This window comes from Idiotropiscis lumnitzeri, chromosome 21 (genome assembly GCF_059441095.1).
Source record: "Idiotropiscis lumnitzeri isolate Australia: NSW breed Sydney's pygmy pipehorse chromosome 21, RoL_Ilum_1.0, whole genome shotgun sequence".
NCBI classification, from domain to species: domain Eukaryota; kingdom Metazoa; phylum Chordata; class Actinopteri; order Syngnathiformes; family Syngnathidae; genus Idiotropiscis; species Idiotropiscis lumnitzeri.
The window spans coordinates 5,274,078-5,301,539 of record NC_142411.1 but is presented as its reverse complement, the minus strand read 5'-3'; the positions used below and the strand labels follow the sequence as shown (position 1 = coordinate 5,301,539).

The 27,462-nt window shown below is 42.2% G+C and overlaps 2 protein-coding genes and 1 long non-coding RNA gene across 5 annotated transcripts in view; 2 read left to right on the top strand and 1 right to left on the bottom strand.

Annotated features, from left to right (window-relative positions):
• Positions 1-6,335, top strand: part of LOC148316662 (uncharacterized) — a 36,327-nt gene extending 29,992 nt beyond the window's left edge. Inside the window, exons 6-8 of one of the 2 annotated variants that reach the window (XR_015840209.1) lie at positions 2,941-3,107; positions 3,962-4,144; positions 5,429-6,333. This is a non-coding gene — a long non-coding RNA (uncharacterized LOC148316662). Of the gene's footprint in view, positions 1-2,940; positions 4,145-5,428 lie in introns of both variants that reach the window. The other variant, XR_015840208.1, reaches the window with a different exon arrangement.
• tbx18 (T-box transcription factor 18) lies at positions 2,082-10,182 on the bottom strand. The gene is made up of 8 exons (XM_088286693.1): positions 9,893-10,182; positions 9,000-9,147; positions 8,518-8,619; positions 7,875-8,046; positions 7,089-7,256; positions 5,730-5,794; positions 3,783-3,877; positions 2,082-3,640 (listed from the first exon to the last, which is right to left on the bottom strand). The coding sequence occupies exons 1-8, from the start codon at positions 10,104-10,106 to the stop codon at positions 3,099-3,101; spliced, it is 1,506 nt and encodes a 501-aa protein (XP_088142819.1). The 5' UTR covers positions 10,107-10,182; the 3' UTR covers positions 2,082-3,098.
• On the top strand, positions 6,462-27,203 carry LOC148316660 (hormonally up-regulated neu tumor-associated kinase homolog). Of its 2 annotated transcripts, XM_088286692.1 has the most exons (15): positions 6,462-6,686; positions 7,893-8,087; positions 9,852-10,161; positions 11,190-11,253; positions 13,429-13,536; positions 16,006-16,095; positions 22,595-22,717; positions 22,777-22,946; positions 23,674-23,729; positions 23,816-23,954; positions 24,057-24,184; positions 24,250-24,385; positions 25,184-25,352; positions 25,468-25,693; positions 26,123-27,203. In XM_088286692.1, exons 6-15 carry the CDS (start codon positions 16,036-16,038, stop codon positions 26,689-26,691), a joined length of 1,776 nt encoding a protein of 591 aa, XP_088142818.1. In that variant the 5' UTR covers positions 6,462-6,686; positions 7,893-8,087; positions 9,852-10,161; positions 11,190-11,253; positions 13,429-13,536; positions 16,006-16,035; the 3' UTR covers positions 26,692-27,203. The 2 variants fall into 2 exon arrangements, with proteins under 2 accessions (XP_088142818.1, XP_088142817.1); XM_088286691.1 differs by lacking the exons at positions 6,462-6,686; positions 7,893-8,087; positions 9,852-10,161; ... (1 more) ...; positions 13,429-13,536; positions 16,006-16,095 and adding an exon at positions 21,784-21,978.
• The last annotated feature ends 259 nt before the right edge of the window (positions 27,204-27,462 follow it).

Sequence of the window (27,462 nt, the reverse complement as noted above, 5' to 3'; positions counted from 1 at the left end):
GACTTTATGCAAATGCTAACTACTGTGTTGAGAGATGAGATTAGTGTGCTCCCTCCCCTTTCCCTTTAAAACTAAATAAAAATTCCCGAGAAATTAATGCATAACCACTATTTCTAGGCATTATCTTTATCGTTAGAAATCTGATTTTGTTTAATCTTAATAATGCATAAATACTTGACGGTAGCTACGCAGAGCGCTTTAACCCAATAGTCGCGCACACACACACACACACCCCCCTTGCTGAGAGCCCCCCCACTGTCCGACAACACGCCCCTCACTTGCTCCCAGCAGCTAGCGTGACAGATTTGTCACGTCGGCACCTGGTCGCGGACAAGTGTCCTCGTCCCCACCCTGGCTAGATATCACCAGATCACCACACACTGCGAGATTGTGTGTGGGTGCGTGTGTATAGAAATATTGGAGGATTCTATAAATTGTTTATACCTATATTCTCACATTTGAAAAGAGATTTTTTTTATGTTGAATATACAGTATGCGTTTGTGAGGGTGGCACGCTGGGGGTTCCCGTTTCCTCGTTACTCGGGGAACAACAAGGCGACCATTCCATGCCTTCTAAAATTAGCTGCCCTCCACCTCCTCCTCACATGTGCTTGTCTCGTCAGCGACCCCTCGCCCTCACGTTGACAGCGGGCAACACGAGAGGCCGCGCCCGAACCAAGGCGGAAGCGGATGACTTCTTTTAAAACCCGTTTGTATATGAGCTGGACAGATTTTGTCGAACAATGAGGGGAAAATATTGCGTTTAGGTGGTGTTTTCGTTTTTTTTTATTATTATTATTTTGTGGATTTGCTATATTTTTGTTTTTGTATTTTTTCAATTGCATTATACGTTTTTATTTTATGTTGTGATGGGGGAGTGGTTTGTCCAGGCGCAGCAATCTTGCAAAAAGTCGAATCCCGACATGAGCGTGCTTTTGTGGTTGATTCTTCTGTGCGAGAAATATCATACTTGGCAACAAATAAAAAACAAGTTGCCAAGCCCAAGTTTTAGTCATTTGCAATAAAATGCTTGCTTTGTTAGCCGTATGGGTGAACTCTACGTCCACCCTGCCAACTTAACTTGTTAAAATTTACATGAACAGACCCTTTGAACACAATTTCATACTCCCAAAGTGTTGTTGATGCGGAAATGAAGTGGTGGTAATTGCCCGATGTTAAGAAGACGGTACACGTGTTCGCATTGGCGTAACTTGACGAATGTTCTCATCGAAGGAGTATGCCTCAGAAGGAGGAGGCAAAGGGGGTGTGGGAGGTTGTAGTCTCCTCTTGGATTTTCTGGGATCAGCGTGACCTTTTGAGACGTCTCAACCACCTGTTGCCACACACATTCACACCTTCACACCCTCCTTGGCGTACGCTTTCGCTCTCGTGTGAGCGAGCGCTCAGTTGGCGGGGGGCGGGGCGTGGCGGGGGGGACGGACGAGGGTCCGTTTGCGCTGTTACGCAACACTTTGATCGGCGCTTTGCTGTTTATGGCTTTGGATGGGCTTAGATCAGGGTTCGGGCTAGTCAACTGGAGATGTCAAGGTTCACGTGAGGGGCATTGGGAATGTATTGTGCTGTACTTCAAAGTTAAAAACAACTGAACTCGACTTAGAAAATGAACTGTGTGGAATAAAAAGTTGTTCAAACTTGCTGTATGTTTAACGCCAAGCTTGACCACGGGAGAGGGTTTGTGTACCGCTAGTAGCAATCGCATCGCACTTTGTGAATGACTGCCATCTAACATACGCAAAAATCATAAGCACAGTGAATATTTGTACGAAACACATAAATAGAAATTGTCTATAAAAGCGCCAAGTATGGTGGTGGTAACTGAGGGTTGGGTGCCATCGTTAAACAGAGGAACCTTTGGAATCATAACTCATAAAATACATCCACTAATTTTGTTTGAAATCCCGCTCTATTCAGATTCTGATGAGAATATTGTTGTCTTTAACCCACACGAAGGCAGACCACAAGTAAATGTTCATATTGTAAACACTTTATGTAATTGATCGAGATTAAATGTCAACAATTGTGTGTGCTGTCAATTAAGTTAGTTAGCGTACAAAAGTTGTTGGCATGGATAGATGTGCGTTTGTCTTTGCGTATATATCTGGGTCAAGAGCGTATGTGTAAGAAGAGTCGCTAACAAATAAGTTCAAGGTCGAAAAGCAGGTGGGCCCCCCTGTCATCTACTCGTCTTCCCGCCACTATATACACATGCATGGCTGCGAGGAAAGATGCACACGCAGCTGCTCACTTTGTCCAAGTAGACGTACAACACATTCTGAAGATCCAATGGTCCCAAGTCACATTCCGTAGTTCTCCTTCCATGTGTTAAGGAAATACAAATGGAATATAGGCACTGAGGCTGGATTTACGCTGCTTGGTTCAAATAAGACTATTCCACTTTTTACTTTTTGGCACAATTGGGATATGCGTAAATGCATGGAATCGGACATCTTCCAAATGTGGTTTGAAATCCGATACATTTGGGATCTACAATGCACGTGCAGCAGAACGTTTAATATTTATATTATTTCTGTTACATCCGTGTTGTCACCTCTTATGGAGTTCAGTTTAATTAGTGTGTGTTTTGTTAATGTAAACACATGTATGGGATGTGTCATGAGAAGGTTATTCCGATAATATTAAAAGAAATAAAATAAATTCTACGGATGAAATTGGACTACAATACAGTGTAAATCCAGCCTTTATCGGGATTTAGACCTGGAGTATCAATCCAGCCTGAAAGTTGGCTCATTCGATGCGTATGTACATTTTTATTATTATGATTATTATTATATGGAATACTGGATATTGTCCCTTGAGAGGCAAGCAGAGTTTAGCATCTCCTTCCCAACAAGAAAAAAGTGCTCACTTCAAGTCACAAGGCCTCCTAATCAATTCCAGTTTTCACCCCTGTCATTGCAGTGTCACGATTGGCTGGCGACCAGTCCACGGTGGACCCTTCCGATCGGCTCCCACTCACCCCAATGAGGAGAAGAAAACAAATGGATTATCACATGACGGCGGATGGCCGACGTTTGAAGCGTTCCTGAGTGACAATTTCAGATGTCCGGTGACCGATTTCAGCCAAGGTGGGCTGCGACTTGCGGGCCCCCGCTCCCCGACGGGTTTCCTGCCAGCCCCAAAGTCCGAGAGTCGAATAAGAAGCCCTGCTGTCCGGCGGCGAGCACCCCCAGGCTGTCCGTTAGCGTCCCGCTAGGGGACGAGCCCAGCAGGGCGTTCTGTTGGTTGGTGGCGACGGTGGCGCTCGTTTTGTCCGGACTTGCGGCCAGGCGGGGTGACGGCGGGAAGGTGTAGCCGTACAGGCTGTAGGGAGGCGTGTGAAGGCGGAGGCCGGCGTAGCCTTGCGCGGCGGGGCCGGACAGGTAGCCCAGTTGCGACGTGGAGAGCGGGAGGGTGCAGAAGGCGTCGCTCTCGAAGGAAGGCGGGCCTCGGGGCGGCGCGAAGGGCTCCGGAGGGGCGGCGTAGCGGTGGAGCGGGAGGGCCGGGCGGCTGCAGGTGAAGTCGCTCGGGCTGAGAGGGCACACCTGGAAAGGTGACGAGCACGGTGAGGGTGAGAGCAAGTGGGGGGATGCGCTGACGCCCCCGTGTGCTCCTTGGACTCCTGTGGAAACAAAAAGTTTTCTTGTTTGTATCTGTACTTGATGTCAACTGAAAATGCCGTCACAGTATCTAAAGGCTCAGGTAACGACCGTCATGGCTCACTTGTTGTCTGGGTTTTTGCCGCGAAAACAAAGATCACATACCTTGTTTGGCCATACCAGGTATGTCCTCGAAGGTCAGCGTCCGCAAAGATGGCCGCCAGAAGGCGTACGACTCCACCAGGGCTTCCAGGCCCATCCTGCAAACACAAATCACATTAGCCACGCCACCTCGTAAAGCGACCACCTGGCTGCCATCTTGGTCTGTCTCTCTGTCTGTGCAGGTAATGAGGGGGCATAAACGCCACGTCGCCATTGGCCGCTGCCAGCCGGGCGCTCCGAGGTAATTGCTTTCACGCGGCTTTTATGGGCCAATCAGGAGCAAGGAGGCAGGAAGCCGCAGTGAGGATTTATGAGGTGGGATAACACACCCCCACCGCACCCCACCCCACCCGTCCTCCTCCAAGGTAGGTTGGCGTGGAGGCCTAATGCAACTCCCTCCTCTGTTGGACCTCGTTAGCGTCAGGATGAAAGTCAAAACCCCACCCTCCCGAAACATATGCGAACACCCGTGGGGTTGAAGCCGCAGCGATAATTTAGACAAGCTGCCCTGTGAAAAAGCATGTACTGTATGCTCACATTTTGCAAGTTTGACGCGTAACGAAAGGTTTCTTTTGTTGGCTAACTGCACTCAACTAACTCTTGTTTGCATTTCACAAAATCTTGTGCAAGCCTTGGAAGGCCAAAGAAGTTGGCTGACTATTTTTCCATTTGACGACTTTCATGACAAAATGTAAACGGTTTTCTTTTAAACCACAGGTGTCAAACTCAAGGCCCGGGGGCCAGATGTGGCCCGCAACCTCATTTTATGTGGCCCGCAAAGCGCAAATCACATGCGTCAATTTCCTGTTTCAAGCACTTTTTTTCCCACTTTTAACAACATTGAGATGTGAGATATTGCAATTTGTTACCAATCCTCCGCTTTTAAAATAAATTGAATTGTTGAACAAACAATTACTTACTGGCTTCTGAGTTCAAAAGTGGCCTTCCATCAATTTGTTGTGTGTATGTGATAACGTAAGGTGATCATACATTTATATTGGTTCACATGTCACAGTCATAACGGCCCTCTGAGGGAAACCAGAACCAAGATGTGGCCCGTCCACAAAAATGAGTTTGACACCCCTGTTTTAAACGGTCATTCAATAAGAACGGAAATTGGAAATGTCTGTGATTAAATGAAAACATTTGGTCAACAAAAATTTCATGTGAACATTCTGTATCTTTTTTCCCCTCACTACCAACAGTTGTCAAAGTTGGTAAACATCCCCCCCCCCAAAAAAAAAAAACATGCATCTCCATATTAATTTTGTGTTTTATCAGCTACCAAAGAAAATTGTTCTTGTTTTTTTTTTAAGTTTTATTAAAACTCATAAAATATGCACAAGCCTGCTTTTCATATGCACGGGAAAAGAAGTTGACATCTTAATTTTTCTGTCTGCCGTTTAGTTCGTGGTTTTGAATTTATGAGAATTCTATAGGAAACATGAAAAAAAGGCCGGAGGCAAAGGAAGTTCCAGTTGTTAGTTGTTGCCATTTAGTTCATATAAGCACGCACGCACACACACACACATACTTATACTGTGTGTTTGTGTATATATAAGACTAGGTATATAGTAAATTATTGGTGTACTGCAGTTTTTTGGGAGGGGGGTTGTACAGATTGGACTTATTTTGCTTTTATGTTTCAGAAGCTGTGATCCGATCTTCCCCCTTCACCACGGCAAAGTGACAGTAAGAACCAATACGCCACGACTAAATCTCCTAAACGTTGCGGTAAAACTTGATTAGTTCCACTCCGGATGGATTTTCACATTCACGGAGGCCCGTCGCACACTTCTCGTGCGAGAAGGATAAATGAATGCACGCCGTGCTTTTTCCCTTCCCGTAATATCAGACCGAAATAGCCGTGACAAAAAAAAAAAAACACAGGCCAGCAAGAATATCAAACATGACCCAGTTGCTGCGGGTAATGTGAAGGTTTCGACTCACCGATTCCTTCCAGAGTCTCTGAAGCCTTTGGCAAAAGGGTTTCTGTCGATTTTCAGCCTGGTTATCTGGAAAACGCAGAGGAAAAAAATCCCCCAAATCTTATGACAACACATTCAGCATGCCAGCAGAAATAGTCTTCTGTTTGTGTAAACTTGGCTTGGACTTGCCAACATGACGCTTTTTGTCTCTTGGCATTTAGGAAACTGAAGCAGTGTGTTTGCTGCGCCGCACACGTGACGCCCCCCAGTCAAAAAAGAATTTGGTCGACCTTGTGAGCTGCATCCAACGTCAGATGTTCAGTCTTACGCTCGAGTTAGACGATGTACACCATTACATTATTTTTACAGGCAGCTTGTTTGTTCGTTGGCACTATTAAGCAAAACAAAACAAAAAAATGAAAGGGAAAATGGGGATCTTTACGATCATTTTTTTGTGGCTACTTTATGGCTTTTTCTATAAAACCTCTTTGGAGATATAAAAAAAAAAAAGGCACCAGAATTTGGACACGCATGCTTTCCATTGTACCGCTATGATATTTCCAATGTCTAATGTGAAAATAGTATCTCCCAATGACTTAATTTTTCAGGTCAAGTCCCGGTGAAAAGGACTCCCACTCCCGTCCTGCTGGCGTTCAGAATAACTCCTACTTTCATGCCACTCCCATTTTGGAGATCAGCCACATTAAAAATGGCTGTGCATCTGTCCGCTGATTTTATTGTATTTTTCCCCTTACTGCATAACCCTGAACCCGTCTCCTCACATGAACTTTAAACTCTTAAAATGTGATAGGAGACCAGAATCTGAGTTATGTGCTCCTTCCTATGAGTTTCAATTAGTGGGCGAGCAGCAGTATTATGGACCAACTGGAGACGCATGAGGAGGAGGACTCCAAAATAAAGTGCATTGCAGCTCATGTTAAAAAAAAGGTCGGAAGAATCAAGGCAAGATGTAATGAAGGTATGGATTGCTAAGTGATTTTCAATCTGAGAAGCTTTACATTCGTGCACTGCCTAAAATGTAAAATGTTGGATTTAAAAACCGCACCAATTTGCTCGTCCGATTTTGAAATCACCGTCCAATGTGAAACACAATTTTGTCTTTAGATAAGATGCCAGGGTTCCTAAGTCGAGGGTTGGTGTGGGTGACCCGACATCACCCAAATAACCAAAGTGACCATCTTAGGGACCTGGCTGAGAGGACACCACCCAGTGCAGTCCACCAGTCCAAATTGAAAATAATTTGCCGCAAAATGTTTTTTTTTGGGCCATGATGGCGAAATGCACTCAACTGTGTGTCAACATTTTACTTGTTTTCGTACGGTTGGAGCGGGTGACTTGGTTATGATGAGTAAGTACAAACCTGCTGATTCTGGTACGCCGTGACGGTGGTGAAGACGGTCTCAGGGAAGGCGAAGGTGCGTGTGCCCTCTCCAGCGGGTACGGCCTTCACCGGGGACAACTCCTCGCCGCACTCCTTGCGGATGACGTGCACGCGCGGCTGGTACTTGTGCATGGAGTGCAGGATTATCTGGAAGGCGAGCAAACCAGTTGGGTCACAATTTGCTCAGATTGTCTAAAAATTTATTTTTTTAAATTTTGTCTTAGTTTGACATTAAATTAGATCTCCATTTTAATTTTAGAGGAATCTATTTTGTTTGCTAGGTTGTTGAGAAAGCTTCATCTGTAATGTAGACCTCCCCCAAGGCAAACCTTCGGAGTTACTCACATATTTTTGTAAAATCAGGATTCACATTTGACTTTCTGTAAAATTTAGGGAAATGTGAAAAATTAATGTTTTGATTGGAAAAAACCTGGATTCATACTATTTTCTGCTGGGGTGCTCCCCCAAACGATACTAATATAGGGTACTTTTTAAAAAAAAATTAGGCAGGATATTTTTCAAAATTTCCCTTAATGGAGGTCTAAGCACTGTAGCTAGTAATTTTTTGTTTTTGTTTTTTTTAAGGGATTTTGTGTTTTTAAAAAAAAAAATCTAATGAAAGCAATATTCTTTATTTTCAAAATGCATAGGAAGTAGTGGCAGTATAAAAGTATTACAATAAACATTAATGCTAATAAGGATAAGTGGTACAAAGACTGAATTGATGGATGATGGTGATGATGATGATAATAATTGCTGAATTACATGTCCCTGGTCGTCCAGCTCGTTGTTGGTGAGCTTGAGCTTGTCGAAGCTGACCACCTGCCGCATCCACGTCTCTCCGGAGGCTGGCGAGTCCGGGTGGATGTAGACCCTGGGCGGCACCGGCGAGTCGGCGTTTCCCGCCACCATCCACTTGGAGCTGTGGTATACGTACCTGTGAGCACACAGCACCGACCGAAAAAAGAAAAAAAACACGTAAGAACACAACGAGTTGCACTTGGGGGCAAAATCTGTTTTGTTTTGTTTTAAATATTCAAAGCTTTGAATTGGTTGCGAAACGTGGAAGCAGACGCGTGTGTGTTGCGGGGGGGGCGGGTTTAGGGAAAATAAGAATAATAATCTTACGAATTCGCAAAATAACTGAAGTTATGCAAATGTCAAACAATGTTTTTCAACAAGAGTGTTGGATCGTTAAAGCGTGCGTAAATGTGCACAAAAGGCTTTGAGGAGCTTTGTTGTGCTCTTTTTTCCCCCCTCGGTAGATTATAGCACATTTGCTGCTTTGACCTTCCAGCAGGCCGAGGTTAAAAGTCCAAAAGGAACAACTAAACAACTTTGTCCAGCGCCGTTTGTGGGGTTAAAAAAAAAAGAATTATGACTGCAAGGTGTCTTATTTCGAGTTTACCTGTATCGTTTGTTGTCCACGGGGATGATGTCCATGGCGATGTAATATTGCTGGTGTGGGTCCAAACCGGACATTTTCACGCGCATGGCCGGGAACATGCGCCTGAAAAACAAACACGTCGTTTTTAAAAAATGCGATTGTGCTGTAGAATGGGACTGCAGTTGGATTCAAGCTTTCAATTGTTCTGGCAAAAAAAAAACTAAAATATAATAATAATATAATAATGCGGTGTTTTAAAATTAAAAAAAAAAATTCATTAAATTCCCACAAAATGAGCATTAGTCTTTGAATCTATTTTAATTGATTGTCATGAAGGCATGCAGGTACCCCATAAGTGTTTTTGCGAGTTTACACCAAGCATGCCTTTGTAATAATATATGTAACCAAAGCGTGCAATTTGCTTGATAAAAGTACACCATTTTCCTGGACTTTTCATTCAATTTGACTTGCATGAAGACAAACGGGCAAAAATGTCTGTGTACCTTCCCGCCTTGGTGATGATCATCTCCGTGCCGATCTCGTGGAAGCGTTTCCACAGGTCCGAGCCTTGCAAGTCTACGCGTGGGTCTTCGCTCCCACTGCCGCAAACGGCTGCGGGCTGCGGGCTCTCCTGGAGCGCGTCCTCGCTCTCTGTTGCACACGCGCACACAATCAATTGTTTCTGCAATCACCAAATGTGGTCTATGCATATTATTCTTTATTTTACCCCACTAAAGTTGTTGTTTTGGTACAATTGAGCCCTAAATGTGACTATTTGTTAATCCGTATTGATAAACAGCGCATTTAATTGTTTAATGGGCAATATTTGCTCACTTAGGAATATGCTTACAATACAATTGTGAGGGTAATAGAATTTTATTTTGTTGATCATTCTGATAACTAAGCACATTTATGAGCGTGTTTTGTTCATTTATTTTTTTTTATGATTTACATGCAGGTCCCGAGGCTTATTGCATTGGAAGTGACACTGTAGACACGAGTATTAGGTTTCCAAGTTTCCAGTGCACTCTGGTGCTTTTGGGTCCGTTTCTACTGCTGCTAATTGGCGTGTTTACGACTGCAGCCCAAAACTCATAAAATTAAGCATCGACTCGCAGTCATAATTGTCACACACTTTGCGCGCCGGCCACAAGCTCACGTGTCTTGTTTGCAGGAGTGGCTTGTAGCATGAGAATAATCAGCTTTATTAATAATTTCAATATTGACTGCGCTGGGAGGGGGAATAGCTAACAGTCAAATGTGTGCATAATGGTAATTATTAGCAGCCGATAGTCTTGTTAAATGTTGTAGATGTATGCAACTTTATGTTCGTATTATTCCATCTTGTGTTGCAGTATTATTGGCAGCACTACTTGTTTGCGGTGCTTTTACTTACGGGATCCGTCGCTGGCGTATTCCGCCTCGCTGGTGTGCGCTCTGGCCACCGGTCGTATCTCCGGACTGGCGTCCGCTCTCGGGACGTCGTAGCCGGGCGACGTCGCGCTTTCCCCGGCCGTCCTGCGCCTCTTCTCGGCCCCGATGAGCGCCTCCACCGAGAAGGCGTGCGCCTTGACGCTGAGCGCGCACGGCGAGCGCCGCTTCTCGGCCATGGTTCCGATGCCAGGTCCCGGGAAGCGACGACGAAGAAGAAGAGTCCACAAAAAGGTGAAGACGTGTTCTGTAGTGCAAGTTTCTCCGCGTCTGACGTCTGGGTTATCCACCACTTTCTTTGGAGGGAGGTGTCAACATTAGAGGACAACCAAGGAGGGGCAGTGGGGGAGCTGTCAATCACAGCTCCTCTCAGCCAATCAGGCGTTGTCCCAGCGCCCATTACGGAAGTGGTTTCCCTCCTTGGCCACGCCCACTACTGAGCCCTTATGTAGTCAACGAATGGATCAGCATCACATCAAACCCTACAGTTAGTATTTATTGCATTTCTGACGTTTTATGCTCAGCGTTATAACACGTAATTCATTACTAGGCAAATTATTACATTGCAATAATTAACTCAGAATTAAATGGGAAAATGTGCACATGCAACTACATCTGTCCGATTTTTCGGTCGATGGACTGCTCATCTCGTGGGTAAACGAGAGTTAAATAAGAGCACGAATGAGCAATTGAAATTAAATATAATCTAAATTTATGTTGTGATGTGTTTTATTTATACTTGTACCATTAGTGCAAAGCTGGTGCTTGGTGGTATATCATCGTCAATGTTGAAATGAATATTATTACAATGTACCCAAAATGCAAAGTGTACAAAACTGATGGTAATTAACACTGTAAAAGATAAAATGCATAGGCTGTGGTGCAATAATTGTTATGATGAATGTTGCGCTGAAAAGTAGACCCGAAGAAAGACATTGAGTAACATGTAAAAATATAATTTTCCATGAGTTATGTGTCCTTTACAAGACGCGATGTAATTCAAAGTGATTATTTTTCACATGGAAAATATAACAGGAGCTTTTTTTTTAAAAACATAGGTATATTGTCTCCGTCACTAAACTCATCAATGGGGTTTTTTAAAAATTAGATTATTGAATGAGAAAGCAAAGTTGAACATGATGTTTTTATTTAGATGTCCAACAAATAGATATTTACAAAACATTTCCATCCGGTTTGATTTGAATATCTGTGTCATATAAAAGATTTTTATTTGTTTATTTATTGACGTTTTTCTGTTTCAGTGATGGTGAGAACGGTACCCGAAGTGACACTTTGATCTCCACGATGAGTGAGCAAATAAATCAGGTTAGGAGAATTGGTTAGAATTCATGAAAATATTTATGCGACTGTGTGCACACGTCAAAACTTTTATGTCGGGAGAAAGTAGATGCAGTGTTATAAAATGCTGCTTTTACATCAAAATCTGCGCTGATTCTTTTTTTTTTTTCAAGCATTTGCGGATTATTTTGTTTCTAGTTCAATCGCTTTGCATTTTGTTTTCAATTGTAAATACTCTATCTCGATGTATTATTAGTAAAATAAAAAAAAGCCCTTTAATTTTATTGCAATGGCTAATACTTTTTTCTTGTTGCATAATTACAATAGATATATTTCAGTTGTGTTTTTCTGGCTTGTACTTTGTCACATGTCTTGATTTAAAACAAAAAGTGTCTATACAGTATTAAAATCCTATTATTTTAAATCTATCCGCATATTTTTAAATAATTTAATTGTCATCCATAAAAACCGGACGTGTTACTGACTAAAAAAAATACAAATAATGTTAATGGTGGGGGTTAGTGGTTATAAATTAAATTTTATATTAGGGACACTCATTGTTTTTCCATTATAATTATTGTAATAAATATTACAATGTGTAAACAATTCATATCTGGCAATCATAAAATATAGCAGTATAATATAAAATTACAACTCGTTTATATTCTTCACTTATGATTGTACGAACGTGGTTAATCTACGTTTATTGTTTCTCCGTTTGCCCCACTGATTTTTATTGTGAATAAATGACAAATAGAAGCAGATGAAAGAAATCTGTTTTATATATATTTTTTAAACAAAGTAAGAATGAAGCGTGAGAGGCAGCTGATGACTTCCGCGTTTGCTCACCTGCGCGTTCACGTTCAGCCAATCAGAGTCGAGCACACGTTGTTAGCTAAGAGACTCAGTACGTGACTGCTTTAAGGCCCGTGTGTGTCAGACGCGTGCCCGAGCGCGCTTCTTTTAATGAGCCTTGACTTCGCGTGCCAGTCTGCAGGCACCTTCTTCATGCTTTCATTTCATCATTTTTAGATTAAGACAAAAAAAGCGTTGTGACACTCATATTTGTTTCAAATAAAATGAATGGGGGGAATGCAACACGCAAGTATTGTGTTTAATCGTCAATTTCTGTAAATGTATTTTCCTTTTAGAAATATATACATACAATACAATGTCATCATAGCACATTTGGTCATTTACAATCAACGATTTTTAGTAAGAATTACATTTGTTGCCTTATTTTGTCACGTCACTGAGTCAAAATATTGGGAATATGAAGCACAAGTCCACTAACTAATAAGAAATAAAGTAACCATCAGCAATGAGTGTAAGACACAACACACTTTGGGTTTTGCAATTGTGTTCTACATCAAAAGTGTTATTAAAAAATAAATGACAAACAAACCTTGCAAAACTTGAAATGCATGGGTGTCGACTACAAAATAGTGATATTTATTGGCAAAACCACTCCTTTAAAAAATATATATTTACCTCCAAAATGAAAATTTTACCCTCATAAAATTAGAACTTTGTTCTTAAAAAGATTGTCTTTTTGTAAAATTACTCATTTTTACCCCCAGAAAAAATAATATATATTTTTTCTCCCATAAAGTTAGCTTTTTATGGTGTAAAATTATTTTTGTCTTTTTGGAAATTGCAACTTCATGGCCAAAACATTTTTTCATAATTTAGATTCTATATTATTTGTGTGCATGTATGTGATGAGTTGCAGATGTTTGCTTTTTATGATTGTTATTTTTACATTGTGGTGAGCCCTCGCCTCATTACCTGTGTGTGTGTGTGCGTGTGTGTGCGTGTGTTAATGGGAGGACAAACTATCAGTCTTAGCATGCAATCAATTTAGTCCTTTGATGAAGCTCAGTTTGAATGTGTGCACCTTTTAGCAGCTCATTATGCGGCCGCATTCAGGAAACTATAGAGATGATTACACACACGCACACACACACCCACGCACCCCCCTGCGCACACACACACACACACCATGGCAGCAAAAATGGTGGCAATGAAAGTCTGCTGGTGACTAACTTGACATGTTGGTTTTGTTTTTTTTTCAGATTTTACAGAGGTGAGGTTGGAAGTTTTCACCTCCATAAAAACAGCACCTGCTTGCATGTTCTTTAAACATGGTGATGATGTCATCGTGGCATGATAATTTATTCATGCTGTTCATTTTCATTTCAGGGCCCTGATTGGATGGCAAGAGGACTGCGTGTGTACCTTGAAAGACTTTTGGCCGATCTGAAGCTGAAGCCGACTTGATTCTTGTCTAAAGCTGCTCTTTTGACCAAGGTGGGCGCCCGTAACGTCGCTAACACTCACGATGATGTGAAAATCGCAATCTTCAAATGCAAACATCTGCAGCTCGTAATTGAGCTTTCAGGGAGCGGCCCAACAACGTTTATTTTCATCCCATTTCTTTGTCCCACGCAACTGGGAGCATTTAAGCTTTTTTTTTTTTTTTTTTTTTAATCAAAGAACAAAAAAGAAACCATAAAAAAAAAAATCTGAATTGGCCACTAATCCCGCCTTTCCTCCCCGTCTAACTAGCATTTAGTGCATATTGAGGGAATGTCGTAAAAATGTGCACAAACACAGTGTTTTTTGTAACGAGGTTGCAGAAAGAGGAAAGAAAGTGTGCGAGTGTTTCCCTTGCCAGTTCCTATTTTTACCTTTTTCTAATTGGTGGTAATGACTCCATTTTAATGGCTAATGGCATCATGAAAGCAGCACGACAGACAGGTTACATGTGTTGCCTGGACAAGCTCGTACTTTACTCAGTACTTCATGCTTATATGACAATAATATACTGCACTGTATTTATGGGTCCGCTCGGCTAATTTTTCATGGCTAACAACGAGGCGCTCTAAAGCAGTAACGGCGGCCCAGTCCAGTTCCATTTTGCCAGGAAATCGACACAATTTGCCAAACAATTACCATTGGTTCAAGTCATTTTATAGTGTACGCCATTTCCTTCGGCATTTTAACATTATGGTTGTGGTTAAAACTAAAATGAAACAATCTTTTTTAGCACTCTCCTTCTTATCATGAACATATTTTATTGTCCATCCAACATCTTGACCTTCTCTTCCTTTTTTTTTTTAAATTCCTTTTAATGCTGTATTCCCATTCGTCATTGTTAGCGTAGTTGCATCTTTTTTTCTTTTCTTTTTTATGGGCCCACTGGAGATTTTCAAACATGAAGCACACACAAGCCAGGATGCACTCGACGTGTTTGGGTGTCTCCCAATCTTAACGAAAGAAAAGTTTTGTTGTTTTGTTGAAGACGTATTGCTCCAATGCATGACAACATACACTTTTATTTAAAGCACGCTTTCACAAAAGGGCAATTCAAGGCTGAGATGTATACAGGATCCCCGCTATTTGCGGGGGATTGAGCTGGGCCCGGCCCGTGAATAGAGAAAATCTAAATGATGCCCACTGATGAAATGTATTGGGGTGAGGGGCAAAAAGCATTTTTTTTTTATTTAACTCCCCCCAAAAAAACTTCATAAAATGTGGATAAACCCCCAATATGAATTTTCCATGGAAAAAATGGTTGCTCCCCCCAACTCCAAATGTTTTGAGACAAGAACAATCAACATTTTACAACAAATGATGAATAAGCTGTGAATCTGCAAAAAGTAATGGAATAAATAAGTAGTAATTTTACAGGGTGAAAAAAAAAGTTCTCATGTTTTGAGATGATGTTTGCAATTTTTAGAAGCAGGAAAATGTGCACTTTTATTTAAAAAAATAAATGTAATTTTGCGAGAACAAAGTTATAATTGTATAACAAAAAAAGGATGGAATATTTTTAGAAAAAAGTAAGAAAGATTTTGTCACATTTGTTGCATTTACAGGCTGTAATTGAGCTTTGATTGAACTTTTTCTGGATTTTATTTTTCTCAAAATTTCCCCCCAAATTTTTTTAATATTTGACTCACGGTGAGTGTGCGGCTTTAAAATTTTGTAAAAGGTTGGACGTTAAATAAAAAAAAAAAAAAAATGTCCGTCCGTTTTCAATGCCTAGTCTGCTTTTACTGGAAGCCCCAAACATTTTTTTTCTGGTGGCTTTGTCCTCGGTGATACGGCCTCGGGCGAGAAATGTGTTTTTCATCCAGCGTCTCTTCCTCCCTCTTCCCGGGATAACGGGGTCACAGCATGGAGACCCCCGATGACTCCACACCTGGAACAACAACGCCCGGAATATCCGCTCGCCGTGCACGTGTTTAGCGTGTGTGCGTGCATGTGTGTGCGCTAATCCTTCTTCAACACCTCTTCAGGCCTGAAACGAGCCCAGGGGTGCACCGAGTATGAAACACTTGAGGCGTTTTTTTTTTTTTTTTTTTCCCAGCATGTGTGCGTATGTGTGTGTGAGCAGGCGACACGGCGCTGAGATGTGATTAATAAAAGATGAGTGCAGGGGAAGTCGCAGTGTTTGAATTCAGTCTTTACGGGATGAAAGACGGGTAAAAGTGGAGGGGGGGGGGGCGAGTGGAGGTGGGAGTGGGCCGGGACCACACTGTGAACGGGCCTTCGAGGGGGGGGCTGAGTGCAACAAGTGATGACAACGAGAAAATATTCCCATCCGCCGTCTTTTGATGCCTGCGGCGTGCCGTCTTGCTCAAAGCTGTGCTCCAAAATGAACTGGAAAAGATGCTGACTGCACAATGATGCAGTTCATTACCAAATCATATTGTTTTAAATTACTCCTTTTTTTCCTATATATAATATAATATCTTCTTTTCCTGTTACTAGGCGCGGCTGGTGTGCGGGAGCCCACCCCAGATGAACTTGGATGAGAGGTGGGGGCCTAACTGGACTGCTTGCCAGCCAGTCACAGATGAGGTAACTCATAAAAAAAACTTTGAAAAATGTTTATCTCATTTTATTCTGGAGATAATAAGATCCAGATTTTTACAAAATAGTGCAATCTTTTGGATTGAAATTACGTTACCTCAATGCCCCCCACTCATAAAACCTAAAAAAAAAATCCAATTCACCCAAAAAAATATTGACTTAGACTTATTTTGGATTTTTTTTTTTTGCAAAATTTTAGTTTTACTCATTCAAACTACAATATGTATTTTCATATTTAGTTATTTTCCCCCAATTTTTTCACCCCAATTTTATTATAAAATGACTTTGGTCTCACTAGACTTTTTTTGGTCAAACTGTTTGCTAAAATGGCATTTTTGATATATATATATATATTTTTTTTGCCATCATTGCCTGCCAAGCACCACCACACCGACAGCCTGGCAGCATGCCCGTCGTCCAGATGCAATGTAATGTTTTTTTACATTCTGCGCGTTCATCCATTCCCAACTATTTCAACTTCAAATAAAGTTTTGCCGATGCAAAGTGGTTATCGCACAAGACGACGTGCAAAGCTCTCTTGTAAATGATATCAAACATGTGGAATTTACAAGGCATACGCTTTGGAGCCAAATGTTTTCCGTGTTTCTGATTTGATTTGGCTCTTTTAGCTCTTCGAAATCTGTATCTTGTTAGTAATGCAGACAAAAGTATTTGGACACAGCTTTTTATTTGAGGGTACATCAAGGTGTGTTGGGGGTTTGCTGCTCAACAATAAGGCCATTAACCAGGAAGTCTTTTGAAGATTTGACTCGGAAACGCACATGCGACAATAAAAAGCATCCAAGCTCGGGCATGAAAGCTGACGGAATGCGAGTAAGGCTAATTGCAGCCCAGCCTCGTGTGGTATCACAGCTTCAAGTTGAATTTGGTCCGGCACCAAGCTAGTGACCGCACCGAATTGTGGTTGACGTTGACGTGCCATGTGAGTGTACGTTTTTCTTATCCAATATTTTCCTGAAAAAAAGAATTATAATTTTTTATAAAAGTATTATTATAAAAATCATTTCAAATTTATTCAATGCAATATATTAATTTTATCTATTCTATACGTGCACTTATTTTTTATTTTTATTTTTATTCATTTCATTATGAATATAATAAAATAATTCTGAAAACTTAAAACTAAATTTTTGGTGTTTTTGCTTTTTTGTTTTTGTTTATTTTATTATTTTTTGTTAATCATTTAAAAAAAATATTATCAAATATTTTATATTTCATTTCACATTTTTTGAAGATTTGTAGCCTGAAATGGCTTTCTTCTGACTTTCTATTGGCTAAAACAGCCTTCCTTTTTTAACTAAATTGCCAATGTTGTCTTTACATGCGGCTGCCTGCAAATACCTTTTCTTTCCAACTTTTTTTTTTTTTAATTAGCTGTATACAACTAGACATGACTTGTGTAGTGCTTATACACAAACACACGCACACACAAAAATGGTCTTTGTGGAGCACACAAGCACAGTTGTACGACATTTTAATGGCCTGATTTTTGCCAGCTAACGAGGTGTGCTATTAACAACATCACACGTGCTTAATGAACAAACACACACACACTAATAAGGGAGGATACACTTTACAGCGTGCCGTTCACACAGAAACACATTTTTACTGCACAAGTCACAACAAAGGTGTCGCGGGGAGGGAGGTGTGCCGGGAGCTTCTGTCAATAATCCCCTCCAATTCCATTTCCTGTGCGCGTGTGTGTGCGCGTGTGTGTGTGTGTGTTCAAATGATATTCAACCATAATGACCTGTAAATAACATCGAGCCACTGATTTGGCCCGGGACGAAAAATGTCAACGTATTTCTTTTTGCACGAAATATCTTTCAATTCGCTCGCGTTCTCGCAGCGACTTGACAACATGGAGCTTTCGTGGCAGCTGCTGGGCTACGTGGGAGTCGGTTGACGTGGCTTTTTAGTGGACCGGGGCTTGCTTTCGCGAGCTAATTAAGAGTTAGCAATTGGGAACAGATTGTGACACGCACGTGCACGTTAACGCACACAAACATACATGCACACGCACGTGAGGGCTAATGAGGTTGTGAGGAAAATGCTTAAGGGGCCGTCCCATCAGTGAACAGGTTGTAACTCAGAACATATTCTGCCTCTGTGTGTGTGTGTGTGTGAGAGAGACACACACGCACACACGCACACACATGCGCACACAGTTCCAGTGTGTTTCCTTCCCATAAAAGCAACACTTAGCACTTCATTGGCATTGCGCATTTGTGACAACATTATGCAGCAGAAGCACACTCGCTCAGGTGAGAATATTCAGGATACGGTTTTTAATTTGTTCAATGAAATCGTCTTTTTTTCCCCATGGCTGGACCGATTTAATTAATTACATGGGTTTGGATGTTGGCATTTTTCACCCAATCAGATTTCAGCCTCTTTATGTTGCTGTGTTAATCTAATCTGCCCAGCGCCTTCAGAATCAGTTCTGCTGCAGGCTCATGTAATGTCAACTGTATTTTCAGTTACTTCGTCTTTTGACTAGTAACTTAGTAAGGTTTTTTTATTTTAATTTTTTTTTTAACGAGCTATGCCAAATGAGGTGAGCAAAGGAAGAGGAAGAAGAAGGGGCGTGTCCGGCGTCAGTGTTGGGAATATTTCACGAGCGTCATTAACGAGCCTTCTGAAAGCGCCCGTCATTAAGAGGCCGATTATGTTCACGTGCATGCCAGCCCATTGAAGTGGCGTCAATGGCGACATTTTCACTAACAAGCGGCCATTCTTGTTTGGCACAAAGTGGACTTTGACGCCACTGTGCCGCCGCCCTGAGAGCCAAAATGAACACTTCCCATTTGGGAAGCGACAACACTTGGTCACCTTTTTGCCGCTTTGGCAGAGTCAGCCCGAGCAAAATGTCATTTTGGGAGTCTTTATTTCTACCAATATTATTGATTATTTGTTATTTATTATTCAGTCTTGAATTTTATACATTCTTTCATTATTTACAAGCTTACGCTATCCAAACAATAATTTTATTGATTTTTTTTTCTTTTTACATATGTATATAATTCATTCTCTACAGGCTAGAGCTTTACTGATTTTTTTTTTTACATTTACATTATTATGCATAGTAAATTAGAAATCCTGTTATTTTTTTCTTACTAATCTAAACTAAATAAATTACATTTATAGTTGTAAGTTATATCCAACAAAAGCAAGAACCGTACTGATTTTTATTTCTACAGTTCTAAGCTTATCTATGTCCACTTGTTACATTCAGGGATTTTTTTAAAAATCTATTTTAAATTGAATCTTAGTATTTCATTTTTTTTTACCAGTTTATTCTCAATTTAAAAAAGAAATGCCGCATTGTATAGTCATACACGCACCTTTGATTAGGTACACCTGCCTGCACATTCTAATGACTTTAAATACATACTGTCAATATTTTCAAGTGTCAACACACTTCAAGTTTGTGAAGGCAAAATCGGCATCGCCGCTAATGCGGACCGTGTGTGCACACATGTGCACACAGTGTGTCTGTGTGTGCGTGCGTGTGTGCTGCCCGCTGCGCCGCTCCCCAAATTGAAATGTGAAAGAAATGTGTTGGAAGGTGATGACAAGAGTGAAGCGAACCAGTCATTTCCTGGCGGCCCGACCCACATGTGTCTCACACGCACACGCGCGCACACACGCACACAAATCTGCACCACATTCTGCTTGAATAAGTAGGACATTTAAGCAGGCAAGCGTGTGTGTGCGTGCACGTGTGTGTTCAATGTTCAATGCATGCCAGTGCGCGCGCGTGTGTGTGTGCGTGTGTTTGTTTTTTACTTTAATTGGGCCTTTTAGTAGGGAAACCCTGCAGAAGGTTGAAGAAAGCACAGTGGGCCGAGCCCCCTGTCACCACTCAACACACACGCACAAACACACACATGCACGTTCACCCCTTCAGTATACTCACGCAAACACGTGCACACAAACACACGCGCATGCACACGCTGTTCTGCTAGCTGACCATAATGGCCGCTGTTTTATCCTAGAATAACAAGGAAATATTCCTACCTCATCGCTCATCTCTATTCCCAAATTCCTTTTTTTAAGTATCAGGGGCGGGGTTTTTATTTTTGCAACACGCCCCCCAAATGGAGGAGCCGGGACAGGAAGTGACATCACATGCCATTTTGTCAACTCATGTTGCAGAGTTGTTGCTTAATTGTAGATGTAATTGTTGATGTCATTGCATAATTACATGAAAGAACTTTCCAGTAGATTGTACACGAACATTAATCAAAATTGACTGGCGGCCAAGTCAGCAAAAAAAACCGATTTCAATTCTAATGTAGAAAACTTCATTTTTACTTCACTTTTTAGTTTTAAATCTAAAATAAACACGACGCTTTATAGTTTTGCTTTATTCAATATTTGTCAAGATTCATCTCTATATTTGTTTAGTTTCAATTCAAGTTGTTGAACTTTTTGAACACATCAAGTGAATTTACTCAGAATGGACTTAATCTAGTTTCAAAGGTAGTCTTAAAATTCTTTGATCTAGCAACAAAAGTGCCAACGTGAGCTGCAATGTGGCACTTTGGCCACTAGAGAGCAGCAGTGACAGCTCATCCGATTTTGGCTCGACTGCGACTAATTACTGCAGTAATGATGATGATGATAATAATACTAATAACTGCATGAGTCAGACATCACCAAATTACAAAAAAGTATTTTGACCTCTGCGCAAGGCCACTTTATTACGTAAAGCCATAAAACTGCGACGTGCACACACGGAACTAACCACCGAAAATAAATGTGTTACAAAACTTGACAACATAAATATTAGCTTAGCTATCCTGCAGTAGCGCAATACGTGTGTGATTATGTATAGTGTGTGTGCGTGTGTGTGTGTGAGCAACCTATTAGAACAGACTTTGCGTGTGCACGCGCACGTGTGTGTGCGTGTGTGTGTCATGTTACAATGCATATTGAAGCATCTAGTGAGTGAGTACGACACACTCGACACACTGCAATCTGAGCCCACCCCCCTACACACAACACACACACACACACCTGCACGCGACCTTCACACAAACGCGGTGATGGAGTTCAATGGCAGGCGCCAGCGTGAAACCTCACCTCTGTTTTCCACTGAACACTATTGAACCTGCTCGCCCTTTAAACGCCTGCTTTTCACACATTATTAACATAAAAATGAAAAATTGGTTACCAAATAATATATAATAATTAACGCTAGATTATATCGTTCCGGGTCATCGTGGGGATTTTCCACAGGGCAACAACGAGGCACTCATGCCAGCCTATGAAGTTATCCGACTATGCCTGTTTTCAGCAGTTTTCTTCAAATTATAATGTATTTAGAAACAAATCTCTGCATTCGCGTAAATCTTGTAAATGTAGGTCAATGATTCTTCTGATGGCCCTGACAGCTCACCACAGGTATGAGAGCAAGGAAGAGCGTCTGAGTGGTTGCTGTGTAACTGCGGCCAAGCAGTACAGAATAGTGTGCGTGTGCGCGTGTGTGTTTGAGGGGGGGCGTAATTAGGGTGTCGCGTGTCACCAGCAAAAAAAAAAAAAAGAAGAGTTAATGATGCACCAGCGGCTGAGCAGGAAGCAACGCCAACGCTTTCTCGTGTTTCTCCTCTGCGAGCAACCGGGGTGTCGCACCATGAGGTACACTTCTCGATGCCGGGCGCTGCAGTGAAGGGGAAAGTGGGGGCAGCGGGCGCAGGTCGCGGCTTGTTGGCGGCCCCCTGCAAGGACCTGCTCAGGAGCTTCCCCCACACCAAGCGGGTGGGCTCCTACCTGGTGGGCAAGATGATCAACAAGGGCTCCTTCGCCAAGGTGATGGAGGGCCTCCACATCGGCACCGGAGAGAAGGTCCGACATGCGCACACTCTAAAGATGCATTTGCCGCACGTGATCCAAATATCAGGAAGGTGTTTTTGTTGAGCTGTGTTGCTATGCAGACACGTCCTCACATAGCCACTAGGTGGTGCTAAAGCACTTGTCCTTTTGCCCTAGATCGAAACTCCTTAATTAGCTCTTTAACATTTTTTTCCCTTCATTCATCAATATTCAATATTTACAAAATAAAAGATTTCCATCGTAATGCTTCAATGTAAAATAAATGTCAGTCGGAAATGTGTTTTAAATGATTTATCCATTTTTTGTGATTCATGAAAACATGCCTTTTGAACTGGGGTGTGTAGACTTATGTACACTGTAACCTCCTTTGTTGATGGTTGATTTATTGACAATTGATTGTTTTAACAGAAATAAACACGTGATTTTTTTTTAATTATACGTACGATTTGAGCAGTTATTTAATGGCAGTCGTTTTCCCAAATATGTTTTAATTCTGGTGTTAATCCACACACAACCTGCAGGTTATTCTCATTTTCATTTAACGTTCAATGATTTACTTCCCCACCGAACGACATATTTGCTCACTTTCTATATTTTACAATACTTACAAGTACATTTGTGTGTTAAGGTGGCCATCAAGGTGATCAACAAGAAGAAAGCGCGCCAGGACTCTTACGTTCAAAAAAACATGAAGAGAGAGCCTCACATCCACCAGATGATTCGACACCCAAACGTCGTCATCCTGCTGGAGGTAATCCAAATTATACGCAATATTTGAAATTGTATTTTTACGCCGTGCGTGTTGTGTAGACCTTGGAAACGGAGAACAGCTTCTATATGGTGCTGGAGTTGTGCGGCGGCGGCGACCTGATGGATCGGATCTGCGACAGGAAGCGTCTGCCGGAGAAGGAGGTGCGGCGATACGCACGGCAGATCCTGTCGGCGGTGGCGCACCTTCACCAGCATGGTGTCGTGCACAGGTGACACACACACATCGTATGAGCGTTACGATGACTCAAAAAGTACACGCACACACATGCACGATGCAGCAGGGCATGCTTTTAAGAGGTTTGGCTCCTCCGAAGGTGGGAATGTGATTACCAGGCAATGACCTCATCACGCTGCGCCGGCGCCATGATTCACACATCATCACGACATCACTGACTTCCTCTCTAATGAAGTCCCTCAACGACGGCCAAACACACACACACACACTGAGATGCGATTAAAATGGAAATAAATGGAAAATTTGCACGGAAAGCCACTTCCCGCTCCCCCACGTTCAGGTTTACCGCAAACTTTTTTTTTTGTGCTCTTTCCTCAGTTCTCTGTCGTCCGTCTGGCTTTGTCTCCTTTTGTCCGGTTTCTCAGCATCTGCTGTTGAGTTGAATGAAGTTGAAAGGGAATGTATGATTCCCAGGGCGGATGGCGAGCGCAGATGTTCATGTAGCCTCGTTGAGGCGTCTCAGGACGTCAACATCCAAATTGGTCCCCCTTGTAAGATGAATTCAGAGACTTGGGACAAAATATTATACGTGTACATATTTTTGAAGATAATTGCTGAAAATTTGCAAAGATTGAGAATGATGTAGTAGTTTGTTGTTTTTTTGTTTGGAGGATTAGATTTATTGTTTTTCGGCATGTTTTCTATCACCAAAATATGAGAATGAAAATACAAGATCCTTGTGTTGTTGTCTCGTGTGTCAGAGATTTGAAGATTGAGAACTTCCTGCTGGACGAGCACAACAACATCAAGATCGTGGGTACGTCGCCCACGCGCTAAAACGAATGTCAACGTGTTTGGATGAAACACGTCGACACTGGTGACTTGTCTCGCTTCTGCGTTCAGATTTTGGCCTAAGCAACAAACTGAGGTCGGAGTCTTTGCCTCTCGAGCTGCTTAGCACTCAGTGCGGAAGCCCCGCCTACGCCGCTCCCGAGCTCCTCGCCCACAGGAAGTATGGCCCAAAAGTGGACGTGTGGTCCGTGTAAGTCATAATAACCGTGTAATAACGGAAAATGTAACTTGCATCTACTGTAGTATTTGTGTGTTGATTGCGTGCCTTTAAGTGACGTACGTGTGTTGTCAGAGGCGTGAGCGTGTTCGCCATGCTGACGGGCACGCTGCCCTTCACCGTGGAGCCCTTCAACATCAAAAATCTCCACCACAAGATGGTGGACGGCGACATCGCACACATCCCCGGTGACATCAGCAAAGGTCCGCAACAACAACACACTCGACACAACTCACAAAAAATGGCATCTGAGTGATCCATCCGACAGGTGCGGTGACGTTCGTGCTGTCTCTGCTGCAAGCCGACCCGGACAAAAGACCCAGCATCCGAGTCGCCATGGAGGGGGTCTGGATCAACGAAGGCTACGCTAAAAGGCCGCTACACACGCTATCGCACAACGCCAGGTAGATGTGTGTGTTTGCTGTGGCGAGGAGTCAGGGACAGCAGATCACTCTTTTCAATTTGGGTGCACTGCTTCCCGTGGTGGATTTTTTTTTTTTTTGTCCAATCAGATTTCAGCTTCTGTGTTGTCATGTGATCTAATCTGCCAATTGCTTTCCGAATCAGGAGTGCTGGCTTTTGTCACTTCAACTTTCCAAGAAATGTTTCTGTAACCAGTCAAAGTTCTAATGTGTCCTCAGATGGACAGCGTACTGAAATCTAATTGGTTAATGTTTACTATTTATGGTTTCTAGAACTGCAACATGATAGTGATGGTAGTAAGAAGTTAAATTCTTGTCCCTACTTAAGGCCCAAGTACAAAATGTCACTGACACACACACAACATCAGTATTTTTCCTTTTGGATCCCTTGGAGAAAATCCCCCCCACTTACGGCGTTGTTGGTGTGAGTTTTGTAATCCGAGAGCATTTGAGCAGAAGGAAATGAAGGCAAATGAAAATTGTTGTGGTCGTCAGCGTGACAGCTTTTGTGTGTTAAAATGTAACTTGAAGTCTTTTATGGAGCCGTCTGGAAATGTCATCACGGCTAAGTGGCCGTGCTTGCCTGGGCCACGATGCAAACACGCCCCCTAGTGGCTGCGTGGAGTCATTGGCGCTTTTGGTAATGCCGTGACATCATTTCTTGGATCCAATGAGGAAAAGTTTGGCCCAGCTCGCATGCATGACCCGCCAATGTTTAAAACAAGCGTGGCAATGAAGCATGCGGCTCCCGGCACTCGTCGGTCTTTCCTGGGCCCGCAGGCTTCGCGTTGAGGACGTGGACGCGTCGGTGCTGGCGTACATGACAGACACGCTGGGTTACTCGACCTCGGAGGTCACGCACACGCTCGTCGACAACCGGCCCTCCGCCGTCATGGCCGCCTACCACTTGCTGCTCGCCAAGATCAAGAGAAGCCGCCGATGTTTCAAGGTGAGATCGTCACGCGGTCACTGTCTGTTGGTGGGTTAGTCCATTGTATAATCAGTCGGCCAGCTAGCTAGCTAGTTAGTTAGTTAATTAGTTTGTCACTACATTCGCTATCAAGGAGAAAAAGACGGCGAGCAGACGTCCCAAAGAAAACCGACAAATAGCAGAGCAGCAGCCGCCACGAGGGCAAGATCATGAAGATGATGATGACGATGATGCTGATGATGACAACGGCGAGGCGTCCGCCTCCGTGCCCCCGCTCAGATCTTCATCATCACCAGAGGCCACTGTTGAGGACGCTGCCGCCATCTTGAATGACAGGCACATCTTGCTTCTTCCTGACGGTACGTCGTCATTCAGGAAAAATATATTTTAAAAAATCATTTAAAAAAAAAAAACAATCCTTTTTTCTTTCAGAATTTATTTATATATGTTTAAGTTCACCTTTTAATAAAATTTACAGATGTAAAGAATGGGAACAAAAATCTGACTTCTTTTGAAAAACTTAATTATGGCTCTTTGAAAATATTTTTGTCAACTGACTAAAAAAAAAAAGTAAAACAATGTATAATGGTTTAATAGTTTGTTGAAATCTTTACTTTAAAAAAACAAAATTCTGAAAAAGTTTTTTTTTTTATTTAAACACAACTCTTACATTATTAACCCTTTTTTAGTTTTTCTTAATAGAACCTTTTTAAAAAATATATTTTAATGACAACTATCAATGATTTTAATGATGCTTATGTAAATAATTTCTCTTAATCTCCTTGTAGTGTTGGGATCAAAAGACCAAGTGGTCCATCTTTCTCCTCCCAAAACCGCCGCATCGCACCTGTGTGACTCCGCCCCTTGCCATTCCCTCTTGCCCACCGATCCAAGTGGAGACGCCGGCGTCTCGAGGCCCGTCCGACAGCTCATCGGGACCACGCGGTCGGACGGCGGCGGGGGTCCGATGGTGGCCGTCCTGAAGTTCGACGCACCACAGAAGAGCCTCGCTTCTCCTAGAATTCTCCTGGAAACCATGCAGAGAGCTCCGCCCACCTCGTTGCCCCGCCTACGCAACCAGGGGTTGAAAGACGGACGAGGCAGGAAGGTTTTGTGGGTCCCGCCGAGCCTGCCCGAGCCCTCCGGACTGCAAGTGAGTGAGTCAAAAACTCCGACTTGCCCCTCGCAGAGAAACGCTTTGGCTTTGAAAGGCGGGAAGGCAACGGGAACCAAGAGGAACTCCATAGCGAAGTTCCGCTCAACTCCGCGACGACGGATGGCAGAGCTCAATCTGCCGTTGCTTCCTGCCGCACTGCAACGTAAGAACGACAGGAAGCTACGCAGCATGGACTGCTGACGCCGCAAAATATATTATTGGAATTTAGAAATAACAAATGAAAAATATTTTTAAAAAGATTTTTATTAAATTTACTTTCTAATAATAATTTTAAAAAACCATTTATCTTAAATTTATTTAAAAAAAAAACAAAACACTACTTTCCGTATTGCTGCGAGGAGAGTCGGACAGAAATGCTGCACATGGCCTGCTGACGCACAGATTCATGAAGACTGCACATACGCACATCCCGCCTCAGTTAGGGATCTGAGTCATCAGAAAGTGGAAAAATTGCCAATTCAGCTTCACCCAACATTCTTGTGTTGGTGCCGTTTAAATCATAGAATAACAACAGATAAAGGTTTAAGATAGGAAAAGCAAGCTGTAGTGCCAAACGAATTATAATTGAGGTGTCCTCAGAACCCTTTTTTAATGGAACCAAAGTCTTAAGATAAGTGTTTTTGGAAAAGAACACTTTTTCTTGAAAAAGTAATTTTATATAAAATAATAAAAAAATATTTTTAACTCATTCATTTTTTTCCATCTTAAAAGTACTCTATGTTAAAAAAAAATCTAAGAAAAAAAGAAGGCAAAAAATGTTATATTTAACATTTTGAAAAAAAAAAAGCAGTATTAAAGCTTTTACCCTTGAAATTAAGAATTGTTTCTGTACGAGTGTCTCGTGTGAATTTGTTGTCTCTTGCAAGCTTCAAAGTCAAGTCATGCGTGTGGCCAGAATAGAACATGTTGTTAGTTTGCCATTCAAGTGCACTACTCAATAATTCATCCTGC

What these genes read in the sequence shown, in the direction of transcription:
- tbx18 (XM_088286693.1), bottom strand. Translation starts at nt 10,106, where the DNA reads ATGGCCGAGAAGCGGCGCTCGCCGTGCGCGCTCAGCGTCAAGGCGCAC. An exon ending in ATCATCACCAAGGCGGGAAG is followed by an intron (nt 8,620 to 8,999) that starts GTACACAGACAT and finishes TTTGTTTTTCAG; the next exon opens with GCGCATGTTCCCGGCCATGC. An exon ending in ACCTGGTATGGCCAAACAAG is followed by an intron (nt 3,641 to 3,782) that starts GTATGTGATCTT and finishes TTGTTTCCACAG; the next exon opens with GAGTCCAAGGAGCACACGGG.
- LOC148316660 (XM_088286691.1), top strand. Translation starts at nt 21,784, where the DNA reads ATGCCGGGCGCTGCAGTGAAGGGGAAAGTGGGGGCAGCGGGCGCAGGT. An exon ending in CAGCATGGTGTCGTGCACAG is followed by an intron (nt 22,947 to 23,673) that starts GTGACACACACA and finishes CTCGTGTGTCAG; the next exon opens with AGATTTGAAGATTGAGAACT. An exon ending in CCCCGGTGACATCAGCAAAG is followed by an intron (nt 24,185 to 24,249) that starts GTCCGCAACAAC and finishes TCCATCCGACAG; the next exon opens with GTGCGGTGACGTTCGTGCTG.